This window comes from Centruroides vittatus, unplaced genomic scaffold, assembly GCF_030686945.1.
Source record: "Centruroides vittatus isolate TY-2023 unplaced genomic scaffold, ASM3068694v2 contig_549, whole genome shotgun sequence".
Taxonomy (NCBI): domain Eukaryota; kingdom Metazoa; phylum Arthropoda; class Arachnida; order Scorpiones; family Buthidae; genus Centruroides; species Centruroides vittatus.
In genome coordinates this window covers 5,872,044-5,886,391 of record NW_027122325.1, presented here as the reverse complement: position 1 = coordinate 5,886,391, position 14,348 = coordinate 5,872,044, and the positions used below count along the sequence as shown (strand labels likewise).

Sequence of the window (14,348 nt, the reverse complement as noted above, 5' to 3'; positions counted from 1 at the left end):
CATTATACAGCTAATCAAATTTTATAAACTACTTGTGTTCTTATCTTTTCTATAAACACTCCGATGAAGAAATACAATGAAAACAATTTCCAAACAATCAATTAAAAAATTAATTAATTAAACTTTATATATTTTACAATAATATATATAATTTTTATAATAAATAATTTCATAAATTCAAATTTATTATAATTAAATTTTAAAAAATGAATGAAATGTGTAGTGTCGCTTCCATCGAAAGCGTTATCGTATATTCAACGTGGAAGTTTATACTTCAACTTGATTTTTAAAATGGGTGAGGATATTTAATTCGGTTGTTTGTCGGTAGTTTAAGAAATTCGTTTATTTTGTTATAAATTTTGCAATTTTAATAATAATATTTACATTTGTGAGGTATAACCGGTATGACTTCTATAATTGCAAAATTACAGTTTGTCAGTGTGTCTGACTTGTAGAAAAAATTTATATTCAAAATTGATTGCATCTACAATAATAATAATAACAGAAAAAGGACCTTTTGCAAGGATTGTCAATAATTTATATTGCTGTAGCTAGATTAAAGCAGAACTAAGTCTAAAAAAGTTTTTGGATCATTTACTTTTATTTTATATATATATACATTGTATTATACAATCATATCGAAAAAAATAAGCATTATTCTGGAATCCAGAAATATAAAAAAAAATTAAGAAGTGTAAAATCAATGTGAACATTTCCAGATAATAAAAATACCCAGAAAATAATAGAATGTTTTGTTAACAAACAAAATATACAGGCCTGCCAATGATGTAATTATCATTTGTTCAAACTGTGCAATTACATGGGGTTCTGAAGTAGCTATGGCTCCCGGAACTTGTAGAGGTGTGACTGCTTAAGGCTGTATTAGGCCACAAAGAGTTGAGAATCGGAGTTGATTGGCATTTGTATTACATTAAGTATGTGAGTTCTGATTCGTTAGTTACGACTTCCAATCTCGACTCGGTAACTGCAGCCGTTAGTAACAGTATGTTATCAGTACTTAGATGTAAGAGTTTTTTACAGAAATCGATTTTTAAGTAAGAACAAACATGAAGTTAGAAAGGCAAAGGTGTTGAAATCTCATTTTGAGGCTTTCAATTTCATCATTATGATATTGCATATTCTGAAAACCACTAACTATGTTTTGAAGTTGCTTCAATTGCCTAAGCCAGAGATGGCGAACCTTTTTGAGACTGCGTGCCATATTATAAGCATACTTAGCTTTAAAGATGTTAATGCGTGCCAAAGTCTTAGACTTCGAATAATGATATTTAAAGAAATTAAACGAATACGCTTTAATTCGAATAAATGTAAAAAATCTGATTGAAAAAAGGATGATCAGGTGATATACTGAAAAAAAAAAAAATCATATGATACATTATGTGCCACTTTGGGCACGCGTGCCATAGGTTCGCCACCCCTGGCCTAAGCAAGAGCTAAGCAAAGCTTCTATTATCTTACTGAAAAACTAAAAAGAAAATCTTTTGCAATCAAAAGTCTGATGAATTTTATAAGCAAGCCCTGAAAAATAGCTAAAATTGGAGGAATGCCAATAATGTTCCAGAAAAAAGATGTGGTATTTTAAAGAATTATGTGAAGACCAGAGCCTACCTTTTACAGAGAACAGATTTAGTGTTTTCTATGCTACTTTAGACATAATATTACAACTTACAAGTTGACTTGAATATTAGATGTTTCATACTATTCTTCTTAACTAATGGCGGAATTGTATGCAGCTGCAGAAAAACTTTTTATCAGTTGTGAAGATGATTTATTACCATTGTTTCCAATGAAACTGCTTGCATTCAAGTCTTGCTTAGAGAAAGACATTGTCCAAAGAGTGACAGTGAAAGAATTAGTAGACCTACTTATGATTGAAAATAATGCATTTGTATCCAGTTTGCCTGGTATTGCATGGCTTTTCTATTATTTCTTGCAATAACTGTCACTATAGCTTCTGCTAAACATTCAGTTTCTAAACTAAAACTTATAAAGAATTATTTGAGGAGTTCAATGGCTATCAAAAATTCAGAAGTGAGGAAACTGGACTTGTTGAAAGCAGTGGATATACAGTATTTACTTCAAATAAGCACAGGAAAAAGTTTAGGTGACTAGTGTCTTGCAAAGGGTCAACAACTCAGGGTGGTGTGAAACCCCTCATTCAGAATTTGAATATTACCTGTTGCTGTACAGTGCATATCAGCCAGCATCCTGTTAACAGAAAAGTACTGAATGTACAGGTAGGCCTCCTACAATGTGGTAGATACATTCCTTGAAAATACCGTGTTGTGGGAAATTGCATTATAGGAAACACCAACTTAATACAAAAACTGGGATTCAGTTCTAAAAAGAGAAAAACTGCCTTTTATGGTGTAACATTTTCATCATTTATTTAAGCTTTTTATGCACATAAATTTAAAAAAATTCAACATCATATAAAAACTAAAAAGATTATGATTTCAAGTCAAAATCAAAAAGAAACATAATGTTATGCTCACAAATTCAGTCCTCGGCGTCACTTATTATAGTTGATCGAGAAAGTTTGACTGGCCTTATTTCAAGATCTGAGCTTGTTTCATCAAGTTCCACTGCACTTATGTGATCCATTGCAATTTTTCTGTTATGTGAAAGATAATTCGTTTCTAAATACCCTAAATCGCGTTGTAAGAAAATTTCTGCATTTTTCCAACCATGTTGGAGCAAAAACGCATTGTAAAGGTACTGCGTTGTAGAAGGCCTACCTGTATTTTGCTTCTGACATAGCTGATAAACAATATAACTCGCATGAGCAATCACTGTGCATGGAGAAGAAATAATTTGCACAAAAAACTAATCAATATGGTATAACTATTTGACAATACCTAATACTTTGCTGTTATTGGTGTGACGTAAAAATTTTTCTTTTTCAGTTGTTGTGTTGTGTAAAGAGTACAAAGTTCTGATCAGGCTGCAATTTGAAAAAAATTATAGACCTATAAATTCCCACTGTCATCCTTCTGTTACTTAATTATTTTTGCAAATATATATAATGACTTCACATAAAATGAAGCAATATACATGTAAATTAATTTCTTATATGAACTAACAACTTCATTTTAAAGAGGTGAAATGATTGGCTGCCAGATATCAGTACAGCTCAGTTATAATCAAATTTATTTATCTTAATATTTTCCTCAATCTAGAGATGGAGTTAGGTAGATGAAAGATGAGACCAGATATGGAAACTTTAGGGGCAGGAGGCCTCAATTAACGATATATGAACTTCCTATGCAAACTGGAAGTCACATTATTTCTATTCAAAAATTTTCCCTTAAAAGCTGTTAGATAGATGACTGGCACAACTCTATTGTTAAACGAAAAGTATGATGTACAGGAGCAAGCCACTACTAATTTGAGGTGGAGAGCATATATTCTAAATTAAATAAATTAAAAGTATGATTAAAAATTGCAGCCTGACAAATAATTGCTCATTGTATGTTAAGTTTCATGCTGGTCTGATTAATAATTTCTAAGAAATAGGACAAATTAATGGTTATGTTCATTTTCTGGACAGGATTGCATTTTACAAAAATTTCTCTTCATGAACATTCTGATTTTTATTGTAAGATATTAATTTTTATAAAGAATGGTGAAGTCTACTATAACTGTAGATGTTCCACCTTCATTTTTCCATGTGGCATTGATATCTTCACAAAGTTATTACCATGACAACCATATTAATTATATGAAAAAAAATGGTAAAGTCAAATTGGTCTTTATCTTAATATTTATAATGATCATAAAAAGGACATTATTATTACAATTATCAATTTTATTAATGTCATATGATAACAACAACAAACTAATTTATTCAACATTTTGCTTATTGGAAGATATAAGTTAAATTAATGAAAATGAAACTGAAGAAATAGTAATTAGTTTATAACAGACTAATGTCCATATTTTTCTTTAATTTTCATGAGATTTTGAATATACAGGTACTCCTCACTTTACGACCTATCTGCTTAACGACCACTCGCACTTACAACCAATTGAGTTTTGACCTTAAATTCGGGGAATCCCCTTACTCAGCTTGAGTGTTGGTCAGTGGCGAATGGTGACATGTGCACTAAGCGTACTATAATAGTCTTTTTATGAATAAATGTGAAGTTTGTTGCATAATTTGTATAATTTTACAACAATCCTATCTTCCTGGTGCAAGCTCCTCGCTTATTGACCAATTCACTTAACGACGTAGTCGTTGGAACGGAACTCAGTCGTAAAGTGAGGAGTACCTGTAATATAGTTTGCTGTTAGGAGAAAAATGTGATGGAAGCTAAGCTCTTTACAGAAATTCTCAATAACAAATTAATTTAAAAGCATGTGGTTTTTTTTTTTTTTTTTTGCTCATTTGCTCATAAAAGCATATTTTTTTTTTTTTTTTTTTTGCTCATTTGGAATGCTAATCTGCAGGTTACTAAACTTTAGTTTGACTGTATAAAATTCTGCTAACAAATCAATTAAGCAAATATTAAAAATTATAAATGTATGTATGTATATATTATTTTAAGAAATGTGCAAATACATCTCATCTTCAATCTTTATAAACATGTGTAAAATGCATTCACAAATGCTGACTTCCTATAAATTAAATCTGCTGATTTAAATTTCTGATATCTACAGGAAATTTTCATCAATTAAATTTCTGTGTGTTATGTAAGGGGTGTCAATAAATAACCAGCCAATGAGTGCAGCACTAAGTGAAAATTTGCATGCAAATGTGCAGTGCACCAAAGTGACACCCCATATAAGGCGAACATCCATAGCCTCAGTCATTTGTTTGAGTGATTTTGTGGACAATGGAAGCCTCCAAACTTAAACAATGTGGGAGTAATCAGGATCCAATGCAATGCATCAGGCGTATGGTCCATACACCCTAAGCCTTGCTTAGGTGAAGGTGTGGGCCAAAAAATTTCAGGAAGGACATTCAAGCATGAAGGACAATCAACAACCAGGATACCCTCAGCATGCATTCATGCCTCAGAATGTGCAAATGGTGGAAGGACCTGCTATAGCAGTTTCATTGGTAGGTACTTGAGCACCCTGCAACTTCCCCTGCTTTTGGGGCACTCAAATGGGCACTTAAAGGCAGACGATTTTCCTCAGACACCGAAATGCAAGATGCTGTCTGACATTGGCTCTGCCACTGTCCTACTACCTTCTTTGAATGGGGCATAACTCGGCTGGTGGGATAAGTGCCTTAACAATCCGCAATTACTGTTGAAATAAATTGTTTATATTTCATGCTGTTGTGTTTGTCTGATTATTTATTGAATACCCCTTATATATTGAATCAAGATGCTGAAAATGCAGATAGAAAAATCAAGAGAAATTAGAGGAAAATATTAAGATAAATAAATTTGATTACAACTGTACTGTATATCTGGCAGCCAACCATTTCACCTTTCTTCACCTTAAAGATGGTGAATAGAGTGGAAAGATCTTTCTTGAAAATGAAGTTGTTAGTTCATATAAGAAGTTACTTTACATGTATATTGCTTCATTTTATGTGAAGTCATACATATTTGCAAAAATAATTAAGTAATAGTAATTAGTCAAACAATAAAATTATATTTTAAAAAATTACAAGAAAATACTAAAACAATAAGATTGATAACCAAGTTTCTCATTTATATTTATTAGTTAAACTCCAAGCTAATTTTCTTGCTAAGTAAAATGAAGTAAAAATTAACTTTATTATACATATATAGTTACAGAATTTTTATTAGCAATGAAGTTAGTTGATGTTTCGAAGGAAAGTCAATCTTTTATCTTTTATTTTTTTGAAATTAGGATGATATAATCTAGTGAGCTACTTCTATGTGCAAATCATATAAAGAGTAGCAGAATAGAGTGATGGCAATAATAATGTTTTGCATCATAGCTATAAGAAAAGAACTAGGCTTGCTTGATTGTTTTTTTTCTTCTTGATGCTGATGAAACAAATGCTGTTCTGATAAATTTTAGACATGCATTGTTTTTTGTTTTGACAGAAGTATCAAATATTAATTTTAGTTGCATTGTAAGCTTCATGATCTTATTAAAAATTCTATTTTGTATCTTTGCTTATTCACAACAAAAACAATTAAATGATTTTCTTGTTTAATCAAACAAACATCTTACTTGTTTATATCAACAGCTTTTCTTGTTTATATCTTAAATGTGTTCTAAATTGTCATTTTAAGCTATTGCTTTCATACAAATATGTAATGTCTGAAGAAACCTTTTTCAAAAAGAGACAAAAATAGTTGTTAAAAGTCATTCATTATTATTTGAAATATCATTAAGCATTGTATTATTTTAACAAATTAATTTGATGCAGCATTTCATTAAAAATGTTAAAATAAGTTTGTATCTAGGGTAATAAATGTTTTCCTGCTTAATGTTTAATATGATTTATAGGTATTTTTCCTAATTCTTGGTAAGTTTGGATAGCTAGCTATTGGCACAAGATTACTAAAATAATGTTTTATACATTATTAGTTATGTTAGGGAACCATCTTTATCCTTTAAGATTTTATTCAATATGTTCTTTTTTAAAGTGCCTGGAAACATATTAGAAACATTAGATTGTCTTGATCATAACAACATATGCTATACTGTTAAAGATAACCAATGGTAATTTAAAAATATATTGAAGAATACAAAAAATTTGTCTTCACAATCCATCATTATACAATGCCAGTGACAAACCAATAAAAACACAATCTTCGCTTAGAGATGACCTTTTATTTGAGGATGTGCCTCTGTGAAAAATGTAAATTGTTTTAGAAAGTCTTCTATTAATGATACCATAAATTAAAACAATTAATTTAATTCTGCAAGTGAAGATTGTGTGTTTATTGGTTTGTTGCTGGTGTTGTGTAACAACAGATTGTGAAGACAGATTTTTTTTGTATTCAATATATTTTTAATATATACAATTTATCTTTTGTTAACACAAATGTTAAAGAAAAGTGAAAAAATTGCTATATAAGAAAAGTTTTCATAAATTTATTTAAAATTAAGGCAATGCGCTCTTAATTTTTTATACAAATTTGCCTGTAAAAAACTTTACAATGTAATGCTATCAACTAATAGGTGGAATGTTTTCACAATGTTTTTATTAATGTTACATAAAGATATATAAGATTTTATTTTAAAAAATAATAATTTTTTTATCAATTTAAAACAATTTTATTTCTTTATTTATTTTTATAGCTATGTCTAGTGGAACATCGTGTCTTCTTTCCTTATCCCTATTTGTTCTTCTGTTTGCTGCTATGCAAGTATACAGAGCGCATCTTGTTTCTAGCCAATTCATGACCATTGTTGGTGGTTATTTGGGATCTTTGTTGTTTATATTGCTGCTGACTGTATCCTTGAAAATTTTGAATGATTTTTTTCAAGATTATTTAATTAGTTTTAATTTTACTTTCCTGGTTAACTACGGAACACAAAATCTAGTGCTTTGACGATCACTTGGCTTTCTTTTCCCTTTTATTTAGTTGAAGTCACTCCACCGAGGCACGACCTCAACTAAATAAAAGGGAAAAGAAAGCCAAGTGATCGTCAAAGCACTATATTGTGTTTCATAGTTAACAAGAATTAAGCATGACACGGTTTCAAGTCATTAATTTACTTTCCTGGTTGTTAAAGAATATAAATAGGGATTTAAATAAGAAAAGTATGATCAGTCAAATTTTGACCCTCCAGTTTTTTTGCATTTCTTGACATTTTGACACTCCAGGAGTCCAAAAATATAAAAAAAAAAATCCCCTAAAATATTGTGTGTGTGTGTGTATTTGTTTGTTTTACATTACATCTCAGGATTGGATAAATCAAAAATTTTGAAACTTGGCAGAATTATTTCTATAGATGAGGCATTGATGCAATTAAAAATGGTAATTAAAGACCAGGGGATGGTGAAATAGAGGGGGTTCATATGTCATATCTTGAATGGGACTGGACTTAATGAAAATTTTATTAGTATTTACAATTTTTTAAAAATCATACTCCTTGAAAATAAGCTTTTTGCCATTTTATAATAATTAATAATATAAAAATTACTTTTTAATAAAATCTTATAACAGATGCACCACACACAATTTTAATTTTGAGTTAGTTGTCTTAGTGATGTTTTAAATAAATTATATATTTTTTTTATGTAGAGAAATTTATAATAATCCAACAGTTATTCCTTTTAAGTTTTTGTTATTATTTAAGTATTATATATATCATAGTATAATTGAAAGTTTGTTTGATTATAATACTTTTAGAAATAATAATTTCATCTCCACATAAGGAGATGGACTATTTCGTATATTGAAATTTTATTATTGTCTTTGTTATTTTGATAAATCAACATATTTTAAAAGATACCATGTATTGATTCATAAAACTTTCTAAGATATATATATATATATACATACACTGGACGACAAAAAAAATAACACACCAGGAAGGACTTGTTGGATTTGAACAAAAATTGGTATGTGACATTGTCATAGCTAGACAGGTATATGATTGCAACCATAAAGCAAAAACATACTTTAGTGTGCAGTAATGTTCAATACAGTGCAGGCACTAATATCCTGTTGGGCCGCCTCTAGTGCGGATATAAGCTGTGATACGTCTCGGCATGGAGGCATAAAGGTTCCATATAATGTTCTGTGGCATATCTGTCCACGCGTGATGCAACTGGGACTCAAGATGCGTCAGATCCTGTGGCTGTCACAGCTGGTGTCCCAGGTAGTCCCACACATGTTCGATTAATGATAAATCTGGAGACCGTGCAGGCCAAGGAAGTGTGGCGATGTTATGTAGGCATGGTTGGGAAACCGCTGCAGTGTGTGGCTGGGCATTATTCTGCTGGAATATGCCTGTTGGAAGCCCTGCCATGAGGGGCAACACATGTGGCTGGAGGTTGTATTGCACATATTGTTGGGCTGTGAGGGTAGTATGCATGACAACTAGAGGTGTCCTACTGTCGTATGTTATGGCTCTCCACACCATAACATCAGGGGTTGGGCCCGTGTGCCGCTCCACAGTATAGGCTGGGTTGACGCCTTGACCAGCGGGCCACCATACCCTCACACAACCATCGCGAGCCCCCAAACAAAAGCGGGATTCATCGCTGAAGACAATATGCTGCCAGTCGGTAGCTGTCCATGATTGTCGTGCAAGACAGCACTGCAGATGGAGGCGTTGGTGGGTGGCTGTTAATGGTAGAACACATACTGGCCATCGGGAGACCAATCCACCTTCTACTAAGCGCCTGGAAATGGTGCAGCTGGATACACGGTTTTGTAACGCAGGTGCCACTGCTGCATGAATGGTAGGCGACGAAGCTGTAGGCGCTATCCGTGCTTGACATACAATGAGATGATCCTCCCACCTGGTGGTCTGTCGATAGCGTCCGGAGCCTGTTTGCCATTCATGCGTTCTCCTACATCCCCACTGCTCATAACACATCCTAACAGTTCCATCAGAATGGTTCAGATGGCAGACAATCCGGCGATATGACCATTCTCCTCCTCTCAATCCAACGATGCGACCTCTCTCAAACTCAGTTAACTGAGTGTAAGGCCATCGAATGTGTCATAGAGGCATGTCTGTCACTCAACAAAGTCACAACCATCAACACAAGCGCAGGACATATGCACAAGTCGTCACAGCGTGCACCTTTATACCAGACAGAGGAAGCACTTTTCTACCCTCTGGTGGAGATACAACACAAGAACCTGATCCCAAAAGCTAATCATTTACATATCTAGCTATGATGATGCAACATACCAATTTTTATTCAAATCCAACAAGTCCTTCATGGTGCGTTATTTTTTTTGTCGTCCAGTGTGTATATATATATATATATATATATATATGAGGTGTGTGTGTGTGTGTGTTTAAAATATTTGAGAACAGCTCATTCAAATAATATGAATAGACAAATTATCAAACATAATAAAAGGAATAATTAAATATGTCATTTTATAGTTGAAATTTAAGATAAAAATGTTTCATATAGGAATTGTATAAATAAATTTTGAAATTAAACTGAAGATAAAAAAAAAGAAAAGATTGGCCCAGAGTGGGACTGAAACCTGCAACTCCTGCTTACTGTGCAAATGCAACATTGCCAGTTATGCTATCCAGTCTTCTGTCCAATCTTAATAGCCTGATAAAGGAGTCTGGCTGTTTGTTTTAACATTTGAAGTAATTATCAGGTTAGTTGTATGTATTGTGTATATATAAGTATATATATATATATATACACACTAGAACCCGATTTAAAATTTTCACATAAAAGCTATTCCTGCATAAGTCCAAATTTTCCAGTCCTAGCATTTACACCATAAGATGTGTGTTAAAATTTCCTGCATAACAAGTTCCCATGTAAGAAATTCCAAAATATCAGTCCCATCAACACTATTTCACCCATTTAGTAAGTTTCCATTGAAGACAAATTGTGATCTTTTTTGTCACCAAAACTTCATCACTTATAAAAACAGTAAAGTAATAAAGTTTGTAATCTTGTAAGTTTCAAATCTTCAAATCTGAAGTTTTAAATAAAATAATATATAATAAAATTAACAGTGATACTTTATTTTAGAAGGTTTAGTGTCTTGTTTTAAACTTTGTATAACTAAAGTGAGTTTTAAGTTAAAAAAGAATGAATTTAAGACCTTAACCAGTTTAGGCTGTTGGTAATCTTGAAACAAGTTTGTTTGGGAAAACATTTCAAACTAAACTGTTTCCTGAAGGTAAGTATATATCATTATATAACATAAATTCAATTAAAAAGGATATTTATGAATTTGTATATTTTTAGTTGTCATTTCCATGGTAATTGCAATGGCAGCATCAGGTTTTGTACATAGAGTGTGCATCACAACATGGTAAGTTTATTATCATTGTTGTTAAACATGAAAATATTTCAAAACTGATTATAAATTAACATCATCAGTTCATCCATAAAAATTGTTCTGAGTAAGAATATTAAATAGAAAAAGTATCTCCTTAGTATTACCCGAAAAGTATGAACATATTCAATATTTAAGTGTAATAAAAAAAAGTCACTAGAAATTGGCAGTTATAAAATTTGTAAATATTAAAGACAAATTAGTTCTAAAAAAGATGATTGATAAAGTTGTATATTATTGAAATCTTGGAACATTCCATAATATTTTCCACGAAGAATTATTGACTGGTCAATAATTGACGTATCCAAATAAGTATTTAAAAATTTCAAAGTCAAAAGCGACACAATTTAAAAATTTATTTTGAAATCTTGTTTATGATGTGAAAAACAATCATTTGTGCCCACTTTTTTTTTCGTTATTATTTTAAACAATTTTCAATGTGTACAGATTTAGAACATGTTTGTAGAAGCAAGCCAAATAAAATTATTAAGATGTTACAATTTCTGAATTTAATTTTCTTAAATTATTTTTATTTCCAAGTAGAAAGCTATTCATAAATCCTATTTTAACTTATATTCCTTTCATTTCCTTACCAAATACAATTGCTTTACTTGAACTGAAAGTTTATTGAAACTTATTAAAAATCACTTTTCTGAACTGAACTTCATAGATGTTACATATTTATAAACATAGCAAATCTTAAGCTTAATATACATATAAATTTGGTTTAATATAGGAAAGTTAAAAAATTAGAAATCATAACAGTTATAAGCATCACATTTAGTTGTTTTATCATTGTAATCTACACTACATAGATTTCAAGTCCAAAATGGTTGTAACTGATGATGATAATTATTTTTATCTTGTATATTTATAACAAAAGGTAAATACTAAATAATATGAATTGGTAACTTTGTTAATGTTATAACTTCAAATTTATTTAATAGATATATAGATTTTTGTTTTAAAAATAAAAAATTATGCAGAGATTTTTAAAAAGTATAAAAAAAAATAATAAATATGCAGGCATTCCCCAACTTTTGGTTGTAATGCATTCTTACAGTTGCATACAAAAGTTGTACAGTGGGTGATTGGTTAACGAACAGTTCAGACAAGAAGCGATGCTGCATTTAAGATTTGTAAAACTATATTTTAATGGCATCTATGCATGGTTTATGGAATGAGACTTTCACAGTTGTATAAATAACCTTTTTTTGCATTAGTTAATTTCTGTTCTCTGAATTTTTTAAGTGCTTTTCTGAACTTTTCATTTAAAAAACTGATATTATGAGGCCTAAAAAGAGTGGGGTGTCAAGAACTGTGTTCACTACAGAAAGTTAGCAAGAGATAATAGCCAAGGTAGAGAATGGGCAGATGACTTCAACAGTAGATACAATCTTAGTAAGAAAGATATAATCAAAAAGACCCAAGCAGATAAAGGAGTAATGAAAATCGCATCTGAGATACAAAGATGTGCCATCCATGCGAAAATGAAGAAATTGCTTTTAGTTTATTATTACATATAAATAGAAAGTATATAATTTTATATTATTATTTATTTTTTGGGGTCTCCAGAATGAATTAATCAAATTCCCACAAAAATCTATGGTAAATCAATACTCGGTTAATGAACAGTTCGGATAGTGAACATGGTCTTGGAACGGATTATGTTTGTTAACCGATCACCCACTGTATTTTATAATGTGAGTTTCATTCCCAGAGAACTAAAAAGTTATAAAATCTCTTATTAGGAAAATTTTATATAGTGAAGATCTTATTTTATATATTATATTTGTGCATGAAAGAGTAAGTAATTCAAAAGTTTCAAATGTCCAAAAGTTGAAGACTGCCTGTAACCTAGATGGATACATTAAATTTGTGATTGAAATTGTGTTGTTTAAATTTTTGTAGTTTCTTATTTTCAATTCTGGCATTATATTATCTCAACAAGATATCTATCAAGGAATATGGGCAACCTCAGCCAACTACTGTCACTTTTGTGGCAATAGGAAAAGGAAAGAAAAAGTAATATGTACTGATTCATTAAAAATAAAATTATTTTCCTTAAAATGCCTAATGATTGAATTTATTATTTTATTATTTGTGAAAAATATACTATAATGAATGATAGAAAGATTATATCTTATTGCATTTTTCAAATATTCTTTACACAGCTTATGAGAGATTGCATTACTAAACTCTTTATAGTAAAATGATTGGTTAAATTTACAAATCCTTGACTTCCCTTTGTAGGCTGTTTACAAGGTTCCTTTCCATGTCAAGCATTAACACATTTTTTTTTCCTTCTTACACTTTACTGCAGATGTAATTATAAATGAAACGAATAGACAGAATACCATGGAATATATTTTCCACTCAGATGAGAAAACCTCAAACTTTGGTAGATAAATACATTTTTTCAAACAATAAACAGAAATGAAGTGATTAATATAATTAAAAACTTTTCTATATTTTATTTTATGTTAAATAGAAGATAAATATAATTAATCAATCACTCAGCTCTTTAGCACTATGGAAAATGCTAAGGTTAGTTCAGATATACCATTCACTAGCAAATGCACAATGTGAAAAGCTATTTTCTAGCAAATTTATCTTGTGACACTTTACAAAACTGGAACAGCAAAATGAACAAATGTGTAATCAGTCAATGGTGGCTGATTACATCAAATTGTTTATATTTGCTTAGTGCCAAGTGGACAAACTTCTACACTTAGCTATTCATAGTGGCACTCAGGTTTTCTTTTAGACCCTTTGGAGGACTATGGCCTTGCAGCCTAAAAACTGCACACCAACATCAAACAGAGACAGTAGAGAAAGGTAGAATCCCTCTGAAAAACAGCATACATAAGGCTATAATACTCTCTATCTCCTCTCCCTCCTCCTCCCCTTCCCTTTCCCTCTTTTCTGCCAGCTAAACACTTCGTGTACGGCCGATGTCTTTCTTTCTTGCATGTAGTCCATCTGTTTACCGAAAAGAAAATTTCAAAAGCTCAGAAGCTTGTGATTCAAATTAGTGGCAGTTATTTTTTGCTAGTGGAAAAATTCAACATGTTAAAATGCTATCAATATTTGCCAAACAAAAATTTGAAACAGAAAGAGCATCACTACCTACACAACATTCATTCCTCTTTTTGCTTTTCACTAGGATTCTCTGTGTGGCTATGCTACTTTTACTATTCGAGAATATTGAGCGGTGGGAGCGGTTGGAGCGGTTGGAATGTTCAGAATGTCAATCAGGAAAATCGAGCTTTGATTCTGACATTCATAGACATGACAAAATTTGGAAACAAAATGAGAAAATGTAGCATTCCTTTAGAAGAAAAACGATCACATTGTAATTAATAAAAATGTAAAAAAATTTTTAGGTGT

The 14,348-nt window shown here is 31.0% G+C and overlaps 1 protein-coding gene across 1 annotated transcript; it reads left to right on the top strand.

The window, feature by feature from the left end:
- Positions 1-222: 222 nt before the first annotated feature.
- On the top strand, positions 223-13,028 carry LOC136978652 (protein KRTCAP2 homolog). The gene is made up of 5 exons (XM_067274390.1): positions 223-295; positions 7,258-7,412; positions 10,736-10,799; positions 10,868-10,934; positions 12,870-13,028. Exons 1-5 carry the CDS (start codon positions 292-294, stop codon positions 12,985-12,987), a joined length of 408 nt encoding a protein of 135 aa, XP_067130491.1. The 5' UTR covers positions 223-291; the 3' UTR covers positions 12,988-13,028.
- The last annotated feature ends 1,320 nt before the right edge of the window (positions 13,029-14,348 follow it).